The sequence below is a fragment of the Tursiops truncatus genome, chromosome 1, assembly GCF_011762595.2.
Source record: "Tursiops truncatus isolate mTurTru1 chromosome 1, mTurTru1.mat.Y, whole genome shotgun sequence".
In the NCBI taxonomy this organism is placed as follows: domain Eukaryota; kingdom Metazoa; phylum Chordata; class Mammalia; order Artiodactyla; family Delphinidae; genus Tursiops; species Tursiops truncatus.
In genome coordinates, this window is record NC_047034.1 from 46,382,508 (window position 1) to 46,400,460 (window position 17,953).

At 43.5% G+C, this 17,953-nt stretch overlaps 2 protein-coding genes across 9 annotated transcripts in view; one reads left to right on the forward strand and one right to left on the reverse strand.

The window, feature by feature from the left end:
• The window catches only part of COLGALT2 (collagen beta(1-O)galactosyltransferase 2), a 148,434-nt gene extending 131,881 nt beyond the window's left edge, over window positions 1-16,553 (forward strand). Inside the window, exons 12-18 of one of the 6 annotated variants that reach the window (XM_073803626.1) lie at window positions 805-3,829; window positions 4,590-4,763; window positions 7,270-11,404; window positions 11,907-11,994; window positions 12,363-12,452; window positions 12,826-13,026; window positions 13,692-16,553. In XM_073803626.1, coding sequence (XP_073659727.1) covers window positions 805-1,081 — 277 coding nt within the window. In that variant the 3' untranslated portion in view covers window positions 1,082-3,829; window positions 4,590-4,763; window positions 7,270-11,404; ... (2 more) ...; window positions 12,826-13,026; window positions 13,692-16,553. The remainder of the gene's footprint in view (window positions 1-804; window positions 3,830-4,589; window positions 4,764-7,269; window positions 11,405-11,906; window positions 11,995-12,362; window positions 12,453-12,825; window positions 13,027-13,691) is intronic. The other 5 variants (XM_073803627.1, XM_073803628.1, XM_019952566.3 and 2 more) reach the window with 5 other exon arrangements.
• The window catches only part of RGL1 (ral guanine nucleotide dissociation stimulator like 1), a 279,931-nt gene continuing 277,797 nt past the window's right edge, over window positions 15,820-17,953 (reverse strand). For all 3 annotated transcript variants that reach the window (XM_073803624.1, XM_019952563.3, XM_019952564.3), the window contains one exon: window positions 15,820-17,499. In XM_073803624.1, the coding sequence (XP_073659725.1) occupies window positions 17,312-17,499 (188 nt within the window). In that variant the 3' untranslated portion in view covers window positions 15,820-17,311. The remainder of the gene's footprint in view (window positions 17,500-17,953) is intronic.

Here is a 17,953-nt window from a genome sequence, read left to right on the forward strand (position 1 = left end):
CATAATAGCTGCTTGATCAGTGCTTCCTTAAATTCATTACTGGAGCAGAAGACCAGGTTCTAACCTTGGCTTCTTCTCTCAGTTGCTGGGTGATTCCTCCCTAGATGGTCTTCATGTTAGCAGTTGAGTGTTCTTGTCCTGCATCTTGCTCATTTTGTCTCCTGTCTTCAGTAAAGATGGACAACATGTCGGAGACTGATTTTTATCTCTGCTTCCCAACATAAACATGGAAGTCAGTCATCATCCCCTCAACAGAAAGGAAGTTGAGACCTAGCAGCCAAGCAGATGTCACCTCATGTAATCTGCACAGGAGCCCTGGGAGGGAGGGCAAGTCATCCCTCCACTTTACACTCACTTGTCGCTGGAATGCAAAGCCACGCTGGTGTGCCTCCAAGCCTACACCACATCACTCAACCCTCCATTGCCATCCAGCTCCCAGCCGTCTAATTTATTAATCTGGGAACAGAGCATTTTTTTACAAAGTGATCACATTTATTTATTATTATGGTCCAACAGAGCTTAATCCTTAATTTTTAGAATAAGACCTGAAATTCATTTTTAAACTAGTCTATCCAAATACAACAGAAACATCCTGACCTTTTTCTTTGTGCATTTGTTTAGACCATCTGAAAGCTTTTAAAGAAAACTGTATTGTGTTCGTAGACTAAAATTTTCCACACAGGACACAACTTGAAAAATAATCAAATGAATCTATGAGAATTTAAGAGATAACAAGTGGGGCTCTTTTCCCCTGTTCTGTAAGTGTCCTGCTCCCTCACCCACCTGTACACCTCTTGTTTTCAGTGCTGAGTACATGGAGCATTATGAATCCAGGGACTTGAAAGCCTTCTCTGCAGAACCCTTGCTCATCTACCCAACACACTACACAGGCCAGCCAGGGTATCTGAGTGACACGGAGACCTCAACCATCTGGGACAATGAGACAGTGGCCACTGACTGGGACAGGACACATGCCTGGAAGTCCAGGAAGCAAGGTCACATCTACCGCAATGCCAAGAACACAGAGGCCCTGCCACCGCCAACCTCCCTGGACACAGTGCCTTCGAGAGATGAGTTATGAGGGCTCCATGGGGGGGTTACTGCCCTTTGGTTTTCCTAATGGGCTGTTGATATGTTTGTTCCAGTTTCTTTTCATGGTCACGATCATCTAACCAAAGTGGTCTAATGTGATTGATCAAAATTAGTATGGTTTTGACAGGGGAAGAGAATAGGGAAACTAAACCCAAATTTCCTAGATGGCTAGAAAATAGGCTTTATGGAAACCATTAAGATGAACTTCAATCCAGACACCTTGTCCCTCAGTTCATTACCCATATGATACTGGTTCTCACGTTGAGGTTGAACAGCATGGCTCCGAGATTCGTACAAGGGAAAGGTGATCACCACACTATCACGTCAATAAATGGGTAGGCCTGGCAGCCAAGTCAACTGGACCACATCTATTGGTCTAGTGGGCCCATTTTATGTCATAGATGTGACCTTGAAAACTTGAGTATGTTCTAAGTTCGGGGTGTGGGGGAGGGGGAATCAGATCATTTAAAATCAAATTAATTGGGCTTTTTCTTTAAAGGCATTTGCCGTGAGCCTTATTGCAAAGTGACTTTTTCATCTTAGTCCCCGTTATCCAACAGGGATGGGTATTTGGGTCTGTGTGTAACTTGGCATTTGACTATCATGGCAATTGAAGCTCCCATGAAGAGGTGTCCATTTTGCCGTGAGCATATAGTTTCATAGATATTTGAGGGTTTGTGTAGATATTTGAGGAAAGCACTCAAACTTTGGCCTTCTTTATTATGGTCGCTTGAGTTGGGATGCTCTATTTATGAAGATAAATTTAATATATAAGGGGCTGGGACTGGTGTGTAATTGCTGTCCCGGGGGTTCATGTGCTGCCCCAGCACGTCAGACTGTCCTCTCCACCCTGAGCCTGGGAGTGAGCTGCAGGTGTGAGTTTTATGAGTCACTGTTAAGAGGCAGAGCACATCTTTAGGCCAGAAACTGTCCTTGCCTGGGATTTTCATTCTATTTTGAATTATTTATTTTACAAAATGTGGGGGAAGCGTCTGTAGGATAAGGCAGAGAAACATATGTGTTAGGCTTTTATTGCCCCCTGGGAAGTGGTGAGTGTAGACACGTTGGTTCCAGAATCTGGTTCTTCTGCATTTCCCAGCCTGACTCTTACAAGGAGGCCTGTTGAGTGGGAGATTCTAACCTTCTGGAAACAAATGATTCTCCACCTCAGGCGAGAGACCTTGGTTAGAAACAATGGACTGATCAACTGATTTAGACCAACAACCAGGGAAGCCTTGGAGTCAGGATCCTGGGCAGACCACCTCTCTGCTTTCTTCATAAATGGATTTTATGTAAAATGCAGAGTTGGACTACATCATCTGTTTCAGCTCCACAATCTGTGATCCTTGGATATCTCATGATGGTTTGTTTCAGGTTTCTGTTCTCATGCCTGCAAGCAGTAAAACTTGGTCTCCAGAAATCCCCTCCCCAAGCATCCTGTCCACACACGCTCCTCTCTCCGTGTCCTGGGTGTTGACTCTGAGCTTCATGCTTTGGAGCAGAACCCGTTGGTGGCCTTGCTGGGTGCACCAAGCTTCCTGCTCCCCATGAGGGCGCCAGGCTGCAGGACAACCCGGCAGCTTCCTTCCACAGAACACCAACCTTGGCCTTCCCTCTTGACTTATGGTTGGTTCTTCTGCATTGACCAATAAGCCAGGAGACTGAGGGAAGGGATCTCAGCTGCCTGATTTTTACTGCTTAGACATAGCTATCAGAGCTTGACTCTTTGTCTAGAAAAACAGAGCATCTGGGGAGCTAGTGAAAAGCCCTTAGGCGATTCCTAAGGTTTCCTTGGGTATGCTGTACTTCGTTTGCGTATTTGAGTGTGTGCAGATGTGCGTGAATTTCATGTTTTGTTTTTTTTTTTAAAGGGGTGGGCGGAGGCTGAGGTATTGGGAGTAGAGGAAGATTTAATTAATTTTTGTGTGGTTATGTTTCATAGAGAACATGGGTGGGTTTTTTTTTTTTTCTTTTTCCCTGTCAGCTGGTCTGGTGGGTTTATGAATTCCCATTTTTTTTTTTTTTTTTTGAATTCTCATTCTTAAAAGACATTGTTCATAAATTCTAGAATTTTAGATTAGGACTGTTTTACTGTGAATAAAATTCTGGCTCTGTTAGCCCAGCCGTTGCTTTTCTCCACTCAGGTCTAGAATCCCAAGCAGTGTTTTTTCATTGTGAACATTGTGAGCTGCAGACGCAGCTTTTCTTTAGAAGGTCATCTCTTCAGCAATCCAGGGATTCCTTGACCTCATTATTCTTTCCTGCCTCCCGTCTAGCCTTAAGTCAAGACATTAGACCTCTGTGGTGTCAGAGGACTTTGCCTCCGTCCTGGCACCTGCTGTCTGCCTCTGGAAGTTAAACCCTCTCTGGATCTTGAGATCCAAGGTGTAATCTTCTGGATGGCCGGCCCTGACTTCAGCAGTGCTGGTGCTGCTAAGTGTGGACTGAGTGTGTACAATGTGCAGACGACACACTGCACGGGCCTTGCTTTGTTCACTGGGGCCTGCTCCAGGAACTCTGGAAAACAAGAGCCAGCATCCCAGCATCCTACACTGTCTGTCATGCTCTGTCATTTCAGGGTGGGGAAGTGATAAACTACTTGCCTTCTAGAGCACTTTGTGAAAAATTAAAAAACGTGCAACTCTATGATTGTTCATTGGTTCCGCCAACGCTGGTCAACAGCCAACACTGCTGGAATTTCCAGGTCTGCACGGGCCAAGGATGTCAGAGGCCAAAGGTAATCATCACTGCTGTGCAATCCCTGTGGCAAAGAACAGAGGGTGGTCACCAGCCTTCCTGTCCAGTGGGACATGTTTTAGACTGCTGGAGAGGTGGGTAAGCCAAAAAGGATTCCAGGCCTCCAGTGGGAGGGTGATTGACGGAGGATTCATTTTGCATTTCTGTGCTATTGGTCAGCCTATCTATCCATTCATCAAAAGATACTGAAATGCTTGTCCCAGGCCTAAGAGATTTATCTTGGGGCAAAAAAAGGAGAACCCATGTTGGCCTCAATGACCCCCTGTATTTCAGCTCAGGCTCCCCCAAAACCTCAAAAACCAGGTGTGAGCGCTCCCTTGTTTCAGGCCCTGTGCTGGGCACTGAGATGCTCAGAGGTCTAGAAAAGGTCCCTACTGCTGTGGCGTCTGTGGTCCAAGGGAGCAGCCATGTAAGCAGGATGGCTTTCTTTCAGAGGCTGGAACAAAAGGGGCCATAGGACCCAGGGGACCTGGTTCTGCTGAGGAGGGGGCCATTGGGGGCAGCTTTGCTGGGAATGTGACAGTTGTGTTGGGTTTGGGGCTGTGGAAGGGCCTACTAGGGAGTGATGGGGAGCTGGGTAGGACCGAAGAGTCAGCTGTGTGTTGGGGTTATTGACGGGAAACAGTCTTGAGACCCGATCATGATGGCAAGGCGGCTACCCTCCTGCTCCAGACTATTCTCACGAATGCAAAGGCCGTTGTTTCTGGGGGGAATTCTAAGTTTGGTTGCTCTCCTGACAGACAATGCAGAGATTTCCGGTAAAATGCTGGTGTCGGAAACAAAATTCCCATTCAGCTACACACATGGGAATATTTTCACTTACAGTTGGAACAAATCCATCTAATTAGTAACTAAGATAAAGATGAGTTTTCCCAAGAGGCTTCTACAATGTGCTTTCAAGACATTCTTTCCAAGTAAGTGATCTTTATGACTGACAAGAAATTAATTCAGTGAGGATTTAACTAATGACAAAGTGAGAGTTAAAGTGAGGCTGGTCATTTGATAAAATAGCATGTCATGGATGGTCTGTTCAGAAACCTCAGCACAGGCAGCCTTGGAAATAATCATTTCACCCACATTTTATGTTTTGTGGGGATGTTTGTTATCTCAGAGAGAACCTTCCTTCCCTGGAGACTTCCTGATTAAATGTGTCAGTGGGAGGGGAGCCAGGAGGAGAGAGCAGTGACATGGGAGGGGACTCCCTGTGAGTGGGCTGATGGCATTCCCTAAATCGAGCAGGGTGGCTGAGACAAGGGTGAAGAGTCTGGCCAGTGGTGGCCAGTATGTTGTTTTTGGTTTTGTTTTTGCCTGCTTGGAAAAGAGAGAAATGATAGGTTTTAGTACATTGTGTTAACAGATTACATAGAAAATGGTGCCTTCTCTTTAATTTTTAATTAAAAAAAATTTTTTAGTTGAAATATAGTTGATTTACAATGTTATGTTAGTTTCAATGTACAGTGAAGTGATTCAATTATATATGTGTATATGTATGTGAATATATACTTTTTTTACCTTCTCTTCCATTATCGGTTATTATAAGATATTGAGTATAGTTCCCTGTGCTATACAGTAGGTCCTTTTCGGTCGTCTATTTTATATAGAGTAGTATGTATATGTAATCCCAAACTCCTAATTTATCCCCGCCTCTCCTTTTGGTAACTGTAAGTTTGTTTTCTATGTCTGTGAGTCTATTTGTTTTGTAAATAAGTTCATTTGTATCATTTTTTTTTGATTCCACATATAAGCGCTATCATATGATATTTGTCTTTCTGTCTGGATTACTTAGTATGATAATCTCTAGGTCCATCTGTGTTACTGCAGATGGCATTATTTCATTCTTTTTAATGACAGAGTAATATCCCATTGTGTAATATATGTGTATATCATATATATACACATTATATATGTGTATATGTGCCACATCTTCTTTATCCATTCATCTGTTGATGGACACTTAGGTTGCCTCCATGTCCTGGCCATTGTAAATACTGCTGCTATGAACACTGGGGTGCATGTATCTTTTCCAATTATGGTTTTCTCCAGGTATATGCCCAGGAGTGGGAATGCTGAATCACATGGTAGCTCTATTTTTAGATTTTTAAGGAACCTCCATACTCTTCTCCATAGTGGCTGTACCAATTTATATTCCCAGCAACAATGTAGGAGGATTCTTTTTCTCCATACCCTCTCTAGCATTTATTATTTGTGGACTTTTTGATGATGGTCATTCTGAACAGTGTGAGGTGGTACCTCATTATAGTTTTGATTTTCATTTCTCTAATAATTAGTGATGTTGAGCATCTTTTCATGTGCTTTTGGTCATCTGTATGTATTTTTTTGAGAAATGTCTGTGTAGATCTTCTGCCCATTTTTTGATTGGGTTGTTTGTTTTTTTGATATTGAGCTGTATGAACTGTTTATATATTTTGGAGATTAATCCCTTGTCAGTGGCATCATTTGCAAATATTTTCTCCCATTCTGTAGGCTGTCTTTTTGTTTATGGTTTCCTTTGCTGTGCAGAAGATTTTAAGTCTAATTAGGTCCCATTTGTTTTTGATTGTTCCTGATTTTAGAGGAAACGTTTTCAGCTTTTAGCATTACGTATGATGTTAGCTGTGGGTTTGTCATATATGGCCTATATTATGTTGAGGTAGGTTCCCTCTGTGCCCACTTTCTGGCGAGTTTTTATTGTAAATGGATGTGGAATTTTATCAAGCTTTTTCTGCATCTATTGAGATGATCATAATGGTTTTTATTCTTCAATTCGTTAATGTGGGGGGTATCACACTGATTGATTTGCAGATATTGAAAAATCCTTGCATTCCTGGGATAAATCCCACTAGATCATTGCATATGATCCTTTTAATATCTTTTTGGATTCTGTTTGCTAATATTTTGTTGAGGATTTTTGTGTCTATGTTCATCAGTGATAACTGGCTTGTAATTTTCTTTTTTTGTAGTATCCTTGTCTGGTTTTGGTATCAGAGTGATGGTGGCCTCATTGAGTTTGGAAATGTTCCTTCCTCTGCAATTTTTTGAAATAGTTTCAGAAGGATAGGTATTAACTCTTCTCTAAATGTTTGATAGAATTTCCCTGTGAAGCCATCTGGTCCTGGACTTTTGTTTGTTGGGAGTTTTTAAATCAGTTTCAATTTCAGCACTTGTGATTGGTCTGTTTATATATTCTATTTCTTCCTGGCTAAGTCTTGGGAGATTGTACCTTTTTAAGAATTTGTCCATTTTTCAAGGTTGTCTATTTTATTGGCATATAGTTGATAGTAGTAGTTTCTCATGAACCTTTGTATTTCTGTGGTGTCAGTTGTAACTTCTTTTTCATTTCTAATTTTATTGATTTGGAGCCCTCTCCCTTTTTTTCTTGATGAGTCTAAAGGTTTATCAATTTTGTTTATCTTTTCGAAGAATCAGCTTTTAGGGCTTCCCTGGTGGTGCAGTGGTTGAGAGTCCGCCTGCCGATTCAGGGGACATGGGTTCGTGCCCCGGTCCAGGAAGATCCCACATGCCGTGGAGCGGCTGCGCCCGTGAGCCATGGCCGCTGAGCCTGTGCGTCTGGAGCCTGTGCTCTGCAACGGGAGAGGCCACAACAGTGAGAGGCCCACGTATCACAAAAAAAAAAAAAAAAAAAAAAATCAGCTTTTAGTTTCATTGATTTTTTTCTATTGTTTTTTAGTCTCTATTTTATTTATGTCTGCTCTGAGCTTTATGATTTCTTTTCTTCTAACTTTGGGATTTGTTCTTCTTTCTCTAGTTGCTTTAGGTGTAAGGTTAGGTTGTTTATTTGAGGTTTTTCTTGTTTCCTGAGGTAAGTTTGTATAGCTGTAAACTTCCCTCTTAGAACTGCTTTTGCTGTGTCCTATTGGTTTTGGATCATTATGTTTTCATTTTCATTTGTCTCTAGGTATTTTTTTTATTTCCTCTTTGACTTCTTTAGTGACCCATTAGTTGTTTAGTAGCATATTGTTTTGGTTGTTTAGTAGCAGGTTGGTTAGCCTCCAGGTGTTTGTGTTGGGGGGGCGGTTTGCAGTTTTTTTCTTGTAGTTGATTTCTAATCTTATAACATTGTGGTTGGAAAAGATGCTTGATACAATTTCAATTTTCTTAAGTTTACTGAAGCTTGCTTTGTGACCCAGCGTGAGATGTATTCTGGAGAATGTTCCATGTGCGCTTGAAAAGAATGTGTATTCTGCTACTTTGGGATGGAATGCTCTATAAATATCAATTAAGTCTATCCAGTCTAATGTGTCACTTAAGGCCTGTGTTTCCTTACTGAGTTTTCTGTCTGGATGTTCTGCCCATTGATGTAAGTGGGGTGTTAAAGTCTCCCACTATTATTGTGTTACTGTTGATTTCGCCTTTTATGGCTGTTCGCATTTGCCTTATATATATTGAGTTGCTCCTATGTTGGGTGCATATATATTTACAATTGTCATATTTTCTTCTTGGATTGATCCCTGGATCATTATGTAGTGTCCTTCTTTGTCTCTTGTAACAGTCTTAATTTAAAGTCTATTTTGTCTGATATGAGTACTGCTGCTCCAGCTTTCTTTTGATTTCCATTTGCATGGAATACCTTTTTCCATCCCCTCGCTTTCAGTCTGTATGTGTCTCTAGATCTGAAGTGGGTCTCTTGTAGACAGCATATACACAGGTCTTATTTTTGTATCCATTCAGCCTATCTGTCTTTTGGTTGGAGCATTTAATCCATGTACATATCTATATGTATGTTCTTATTGCCATTTTATTGTTTTGGATTTGTTTTTGCAGGTCTTTTTTCTTCCCTTCCTCTTTTGTTCTCTGCTCTTGTATTTCGACGACTATCTTTAGTGTTGTGTTTGGATTCTGTTTACTTATTTGTGTGTATATCTATTAATACATTTTTGGTTTACCATTACCATGAGGTTTTGATACATGTATGTTTTGATATTTGTCTGTGTATATATATGATTGTTTTAAGTTGCTGGTCTTTTCATTTCAAATGCATTTCAAGATTCTGCATTTGTACTCTCATCCTCTCACAATTATTGGTTCAGATAATCATATTTGTGTGTGGATGATTTCCTACATTTACTGTATGTTTGCCTTTACCAGTGAGCTTTCCCATCTTGTAATTTTCTTGTACCTAGTTGTGGCCTTTTCTTTTCCACCTAAAGAAGTTCCTTTAGCATTTGTTGTAAAGCTGGTTTGGTGGTGCTGAATTCTTTTAGCTTTTGCTTGTCTGTAAAGCTTTTGATTTCTCCATCAGATCTGAATGGGAGCCTTTCTGGGTAGAGTATTCTTGGTTGTAGGTTTTTCCCTTTCATCACTTTAAATATATCATGCCACTCCCTTCTGGCCTGCAGAGTTTCTTCTAAAAAATAAGCTGATAACCTTATGAGGATTCTCTTGTATATTATTTGTTGTTTTTCCCTTGTTGATTTTGATATGTTCTCTTTATTTTTAATTTTTTTCAGTTTGATTACTATGTGTCCTGGTGTGTTCCTCCTTGTATTGATCCTGTATGGGACTCTCTGTGCTTCCTGGACTTTGGTGATTGTTTCCTTTTCCATGTTAGGGAAATTTTCAGCTATTATCTTTTCACATATCTTCTCAGGCTCTTTCTCTTATTCTTCTTCTGGGACCCCTATAATGTGAATGTTGGTGCGTTTGATATTGTCCCAGACGTCTCTCAGACTGTGCTTTTTTTCTTTTTATTCTTTTTTCTTTATTTTATCCCGTGACAGTGATTTCCACCACTCTGTCTTCCGGCTCACTTATCTGTTCTTCTGCCTCATTTATTCTGCTATTGATTCCTTCTTGTGTTTTTCATTTCAGTTATTGTATTCTTCAACTCTGTTTGGTTGTTCTTTATTTTTTCTAACTCTTTGTTAAAAACTTCTTGTAACTTCTGTGCTCTGTGTGCATCCATTCTTTTCCTGAGTTCTTGGGTCATCTTTACAATCATTACTCTGAATGCTTTCTCAGGTAGATAGCCTATCTCCACATCACTTAGTTAATCCTTCTGGGGTTTTATCTTGTTCCTTCATCTGGAACTTATTCCTCTGCCATCTCATTTTGTCTAAACTTCTATTTGTATTTTTATATGTGTGGAAGGTTAGTTACATTTCTTGACCTTGGAGAAGTGGCCTCCGCTGTAGGGGATGTCCTATGTGTCCCAGCAGTCCACTTCCCTCTCATCACCCAGTGTCTGGGCACCAGCTGGTCCCAGGGTAGGGTATTTGTAGACTTAGCGCCGCAGGCTGTGGGACTGTATATTTCTTGCTTCTGGTGTCTGCCCCCTGGTGGGTGAGGCTGGTTTAGAGGCTTGTGCAGGCTTCCTGGTGGGAGGAGAAAATGGTGCCTTCTCTTATTATGCAAACGGAATGAGGAAATGGCTTGAATTGCAGCATGAAGAGTTTAGGTGTGCTTTCAGGAAGAATTATTAAATACTGAATGGGTTCCAGGCAAGTGGTGGAATGGCTCCATTAAAATTTGTTGTTGGGCTGGAAAGTGGCTTCCTTTCTGGTCTATAGATTTGCCTAAGATGGCCTGTGTCTTAGCCTCCACCCGTAGGTGTACTGATATTGAGATGATCTTAGCTCGGGTCCCTCCTGCCACACCAGGGAGGCCACTCACAGCCCCAAACCGCCTTCCCGTATGCCCTCAAAAGGGATGGAAAGAATGAAGGATCACCTCTGAACACTGGTTTCTCTTTAATTTACTGAGTTTATTTTTTCTGCCCCTCCCTGGAGTTTCTTCAGCTTGGCTTCCTCTGCTGTGGGCACTTTGACCAAATCTCTATGTCTGAACACCAGCTTCGTGCCCCCCCCACCCCGATGGTCCAGAGGAGGCTCCTCTGGGTGCATCCTGTTCTAGGGGAGGCTGGGCAGGCATCTGGGCTCTTGCTCATGAGGGAACATGATTTTCAGTGTCCTGGACAGCCCTTGCTCTCTGTTCTTCAGAGAAGATTAGAAAATAACTTGTGACAAAGTGTCCTCTCCCAAAGGGAAATGGCAGTTCGGGGAAGACCCTCAGACAGGAGTTGAGATGTTTGTATTGATGGTGTGGTCTGAAGGGTTTTAACTGCTCTGTAAAATGCCAGCATGCATTGGGCAGACTTGAAGGGGATATTACTGTTTAGAATGGCCACAGGGAGGAAACCATGCCCATAGCTGAGAAGGGAGGGGACAGATGAGGGGTGCAGACCTTAGGGAATTAGAGGGGAGAGGAAAGAGGCAGCTTCCAGGGCACAGCACAGAGGTTCAAGTCCAGGAGAGAAGTGCAAGGGCCAAAGGGATAAGAAAACAGATTCAGGCTCATTAGTGGAGAAGTGAGCCTGGTGCACAGGCTGGAAAGGGAGGGAACCAGAGGGAAAAAAATAGTAGGAGAGGCTTGGAATTGAAGTGGCAACCCAAGCCCTTAAAATGACTATTTTATCCTTGCAAACCTGCAACAACGGGAGAGGCTGAGGTGGCAGTGAGCTGGACAGCATGCAAAGGAATAATTGGGATGCCCAGGGCCCCCAGTGCCTGTGGAACAGCAACAATTCACTGTCCTGCACGTGAGTCATCCCTGGGCAGAGGGAGAGTCAGAGCAGAGAGCCCCATTCTGCAGGGAAAGAAAGATACAGGTCTGGGAGAACAGGGGAATGGGGGCTCAGCTTCTGGTGAGAGACCTGTCCCCCCCTGACCACAGAAGGAATCCAAAAAAGGTGGGGACCCTGACAGGAATCACCTTAGGCTCTGGGAGGGGGATGCTCCAGCTCAGGGCCGTTTCACACGGGCCAGTGGCTTCCTTCCGAGTCCGCCCAGTGTGTGTCCCTGTGCAGCCTCAGCCCCGCCAGGAGGCACTGTGGTCAGGGCTGCGCTGGGCCCACACTCCCCTCTCTCCAGCCTCTTTGGAGCGGGTCTGTGGAGCAAGCTGCAGGAGCCCTGGCTGCCCTCCAGCTCTGTGAGTCAATCTTTCCCCAAAGCAGCAGCAGGCTCAGTTTTCCCAGGGTGCTGTTCAAGCATCTGAAGTCCCATGTCTGAGTGTCACATCTGCCCTGTGTCATTGCTTATTAGGGAAGGAGGCTGGAGGGCTTCTAAGAAGACAGCACGCCACCCCCTTAGGCCATGAGCTTCCCGGGAATAACAGCAGTGAACTCTTAAAGTAAGCACCAGAGGGAAGTGCTTTCTTTACATGTGCTGTGTAATGTAATATACTACATGAACCTCCAGAAGTAGGAACTATTTTCAATCCCCACTTTTTAGATGAAGCAATAGCTAAATGACTTGCCTAAGATAGTAGGTGGGCTGGGAGTCAAGAGCTAGGCAGTCAGATCCCACCCACACCAAACTGCAACCATGCAAAGCTTCTAGAGAGAGACTTTGCCTCATTTCTTGTTTCCTCACTAACATCTAATGTTTCTGTCGCGCTCTCTCTCATACACACACAGCCTGATGTATAAAGAAGCTCGGCAACCCCATCCCCTGTTTACTTCTCATCTATGAAATCTCATATATTAATTTTTTTTTTAGCTGATTAGACCAATTCGCTGGCTTGCTGGAGGCTTGGATGTCAGATGTTATATAAACGAGGATCATCAGAAGTAGACATCTGGGGGCAAGGTATTATTTAGAATGCGTCTCCCATTTAGAATGCTTCTCTCCCATTTTGAAACTGGTGCCCTGGTAGTGGGCTGGCCAAAAAGTTCGTTCGGGGTTTTCCAGGAGCTGGTATGAAAAGCCCGAACGAACTTTTTGGCCAGCCCATCTTTTTTTAAAACGGCTGGAGCAATCTAGAAACAGTTTAAATCATTTACTTTTCTTCTTTTTTCAACTTGACTTACCGGTACCCTTTGTGTGGGAGATTGTGACTGCAGCACAAAACGTTGCTCTGAGTTGAGACAATCGTAGGAATAAAAATGATTTCTTTTGAGGAAACTGTGACGAAGTACTCGATACTGATCACTGGTGTTCGCTCCTTTAACTCCTCATTCAGTTGGTGCTTTTCACCCACCCCACGGGTTCATCATGCATCCTAGGTGGGAGTTAACTTGCAATGCCATCCTGGTCCTTACGGCCCTGTTTCCCCATCTGCAAGATGAAATGATGCTCAGGATATCAGGCAGCAGTTCTCCGACCAGCAGCAGATCTCTCCTTGGAGACTTGACAGAACCAACCAGATGCACATCTAACCAAGGTAGCCTGTGGAAATTCACATGTAGCTTTTGGAAATTCACATGGTTGGAAGGCTGGGGATAGAGCCAACAGACCCCAGGCATCCTGTCCAGCTCCAGCAGGCTGTAGAGGAGCATCTGTCAGGAAAGCCCAGTCCACTGTGACACCCGCATAGCAGGGTTTGGTCATTCAGAGCCCTGCCCTTGACCTTTGGCAACTGACGTAACTGCTCTGGGCCTCAGCCTCGGGATCTGTAATACAAGGGCCAGGACTACATGATTTGTAAGATTCCTTCCAACCCTTAAGAAAATGTTAAATACCTCAAACTGTTAAATAAGTGAATTGCCTCCACACAGTTTTCTGGGTAGAGATGTTGAGAAACCACACCAAGTGGTGGTTTTCTAATTCAGAGTCTTAAATTAACTAAATTTGGCTTCTGTTTGAATCTCACAGTTTATGTGGAAACACTTTAAATTTCCTAGATTTTTTAAAATTTGACATACAACTACGTCTGTAAAGTAGCTCCTAGTTTAAAGTAGGGACCACATGAGAAGCATGTAAATTGGTGGTGACCGCATGTTAGGAATAAATTCTATAAGGCTAATTCTAAACAAAATTAAATTACTCTTGTTTTTTCTCCTCCTTTGAGCACCTCTCTTTCTTCAACCCTTCCTTTGCTCTGTGCAGCCCCCATCTCAAGTCCTCACTGCCATCTCCTCCCAACACTTTTCGGAGAATGTGGGAAGATGAACAAAGCCATGCACCCTAGTGAGAAGACAGAAGAACACCTTTGTGCGGGGACGGAAATGCTCGTCTACTCCAGGTGCCCTCCTACACTTCCCCACCTCCCCTACGTTTAGATTGGAGCCATAGACTGGCCAACGGACTGTGAATGGAAGTGATGTGGTCCCTTTCATCTAAGGCAGTCAGGAAGAGTTGTGAGTTCTCTCTACCATCACTGGGAGTTGAAAGAAAAATCTGAGATGGCGGAGTTGCAAGATGGAAGCTGCCTGGACCCTTGGAGCCGCTAAGGAGAGCTGCCCGATTTGCAATACCTAGTTCAGTTTTCAACGTGTCATATCTTAAGTTACTGAGATTTCATGGTTTGTTACTTTAGCCTAGGCTAGCCTAATAATCCCTTCCAGAATTATTTCATTTTAACAGAGATCCTAGGGGAAATGGTAACTCAAAACAGGACAGAAATAACTTTTCATAGTGGAACTGTGGATACAGGTTGTAACTGGTGCCGTTGCGGCAGCCCTGTAGAAAAAGAGGGTTGACATCGGGGCAACTTCTCGATACCACTAAAAATAAATACTGTATGCCTCTAATGGTCCTGTGCTGCATGGCAAATTTGAAAAGGCTCCAAAGAAGGAAATTTTAAGACAGTATTCCTTCAGGCAAAATCTCACCAAGCTGCTTCTACAGGGAGGCAAAACAAGGGAACCCATTTTCTCAAATGATCTTGAAAACATAGTCACCTAGTGCCAGACACAGAAATCCCTTTTTTTCCTGCCCATATTATCGATTATTAAAACACCTACTTGGCTTTCTCCACTATCCCACAAGGACCTAGAAAACTTGATAATTTGGATCCATTTAGGAATCCCTTTTCTTTTTTGGAAACAATGTGACGGAATGACAACATGCATCTGTTGAATGAAGCTGCCTTTTGGGAAGACCTTGTTTCCTTCCTTCCACAGAGGCCCTCCCGGCTTCCGGAGCACCGTGGACGGTTTCAAGAATTGTGCAGATGGTAGCAACTGGAGACTCAGGAAAGGCTGTCAAAAAGAAGGCAAAGTACTGCCTTGGATCCCAACTCTAAGTTTGATTTTATACAAGGTGTCCCCAGCCAAACTACTCCTAAGAATGCTGTCCAGCAAGGCATCACTTCTGATGGCAGTCTCCTAAGACGTCATTCTTTCCCCTAAATGTGCATGACACTTACCAGTGGAGAGGGTCCCTCCTAACTGTGCCACTGGCTTTCCCTCTGCTCCCTCCAACTGAACCAGCATGGGCTTCCAAAATGCTCCTTGACATACCTGGAACCCAGATCCACCAGATTAATACTCCAGATACAATCCCTTTGGGTCTGGCCGCACATGCCAACCAAGTCCCAAGCCAGTTTATTAATTTGACCGAAAGGTAAACAGATGATGGAGATGCAGAAAGACAAGCATATGCGAGCAGCTAAAAGTATTAACCCGGCTGTCCACCAGGAAACAAATAAAGTGGCATTAAATAAATGAGGCTATGTTTTATCTACTTGTAACTTCCATTGTCTTTTTTAAAAAAGGAAAATATATATATATATATTTTACATTGCAGTATAGAAATCTAGACTCTACATGTACAGTATAAATACACAAGGCGAGCACGTGGGCACAAAACGTATGTCTTGGTAGCCGCGCCCTAAACCAGGCCAACAGTTCTACATTTTCTTTTTGACCTTCCAACCAAGAAATTCAGGCTGAGGCTATGTTTCCTTCAGTCCCCATGACGTCTAGCACCCTGGCCATCCCTCCTCCACGCACAGAAGCACAAATCGAACCAGCCTCGCAAACACAGAAAAAAAAGTGCTTTTCAACTAGTTGAAACCAGTCGGTCTTTACAATGCGGTCTGATCTAGAAAGACCTAAAGGAAATCTGAGGCCTTCCTGGCTCATTCTCGTTCTTGGGTCCACCGCCACAAATCTCTAGCCTTTCCCTGGTGTTTCTTGCGGATTTCATATGGCTATTTATGTAACATAGATCACACAGAACCTTTGGGAGCTGTCTTACAGGATAGGAGAAAAAAAAAAAGCTCCACGTTACATTTTGCACTTCATATCTGGGTTCATTCTTTATTTTTGGAATAAAAACCTGGTATTTTGAGAATTTTCTTCTTAAAAAGGACAACATTCTGAAAGTGCTTCTTAAACGTGTCAACATCCCACGTATGGCTTTGTAGTTCAAACCCCAGCCACAGCTCAGATTTGGAAGGGAGAGGATGATGGTGGTACTGGAGACAAAAGTGTCACTTAACAGTGATACTGTGATACCAAGTGTGGAAACCTGAAAAAAAAAAAAGTTATTGATTCCATCTGGAAGAATGTACCTCTTTAGAAACGAGTTGGATAATATACGGAGCCCCATTTCTTTCCCCATGACTAGGCACAGGAAGGCTATAAAAGTTAATAAGTAAAACAGGACACTGCTCTCAGCAGTGAACATCTTCCGAGGGGCTAATCACAGAGCAATCGCTGTTCAGAAGTCGTTCACAGGCTCAAAATCATCAGTTATAGTCAATCGCAGTAGGAATTTCTACACCTGAGGAACAAATTGCACGTAATATAGAGGTACTGCGATCCAGATGGCAAAAGACTGCAGACATGTAGTTTCACATGCAAAAGGCAATCAGAAAAAAACAATGAAGTAGTGGCATTCCGAGACAGATCAGGGTCCACATGAGTCATCCACCTTTTGTGCTTTCCTTTCTGGCTGATAAGTTACCAAAGAACATGGCTGTGTGTGCAAGAATGATTGTGATATGTTCTTTGGGGGGGGGGGGGGAAACAAACAATGAAGTTGCCAGAAATCAAAATGGGCTTGTGTTGCCTCCAGAGGTGTCACAACGGCTGGACCAGTGGCTCAGACAGTCCTCCAAAGCTGTTCCTAGCCCTCCCTGGGGTAGCAGAAATTGGCCGATGCAAGCAGAGGTCAAAGCCACTGGCTCATCCAAAGCCTTTCCGAGGTGGCCTTTCATTCAGCCCGTGGCAGTTCCCGCCTCTGCGGTTGTTCTTTTCTGGTGGCACTTGATCGAGAAAGTAATCCTCTCCCTTTATAAAGATAGTTTGGACTGCTCATAATACTGGCATAAAGGACACTCTGTATTCCTAGGGTTGATTCCGTTTACTTGGAAGGTATGAGACGAGGTTCTCAGTTCCTTCTAGTTCCCTGTAAAAAGTGACCTCGACTTCCCAGGCCATTGTGCAAATTTGTTTCTCCATAGTCCAGGATATCCCATAAGTCCCTCATATTTATATATATACACACACATACCAAATGTGTGTACATACATATATATTTATAAATGTGGGTAATTTTGCATTTTGGTCTCAGGTCAAAGAGAATCATCCTTTTCGTGTCAAGTTCATCTCCGATTTCCCCACGACGCCTGTCATAGTGCCTTGCACACCAGAGGTACTCAATAAATATCTGTCCACCTCACCAATGATCCTCTAACACTGGGTGGTAGCTGCAATCACCACGGCCTGTTCTCAGCCCCACCCTGCCTTTGGCAAGCAAGGGGCCACTGGTCTCTCCTTTCAGAGGGTGATTTTGCTGTGTCTGTTGCTCCAGCAGCCCCGTTTGGCTGTCCTGGGCAACGTCAGGCTGGTCCGGCTACGCAGTTTTACTTGCTCTTCCACAGAATTCTTTTTGCGTAAGATGAAGTCAAAGTTCACTTGGCTGTTCATGGCATAGAAGACATTTGCTGAGTCTGGGATCACGAGTTCTAAAAAAGATGAGGAAAGAGAAGGTAGTCAGCTCGTGTAGGTCAGCCCAGCACTGACCGTGGCAGGTGGAAATTCTGCTCAGACACACGGCTGGGACTATGGCCCTTTGTCCCTGGAATGCAAACGGAACCAGACAGTGACCACCACTCCCTCCCCGCAAATCGGTTCCAACAATTTCCCAATCCCAAGTTAAAAAACCTAAGTGCGAATCCAATCTTAGAAATTCAAGCCACGAACCAAATGCGCTAATGCAGGATGTTTTAGCTGGAAGGAAGTGCAGTAGGAAGCAGAGGCCTACAGGAGTTAAAAGACATTCCCAAGAGCACAGCTCGTCAGGGGCAGAACTGGGACCCAAACCCGGGTTTCCAGCCTCCCGCAGGCCATTTTCCACTCCACTATGCAGTTTTTCACAGAGACTAAGCGAATCCAATAACACAGGAAAAAGGCAGAAAA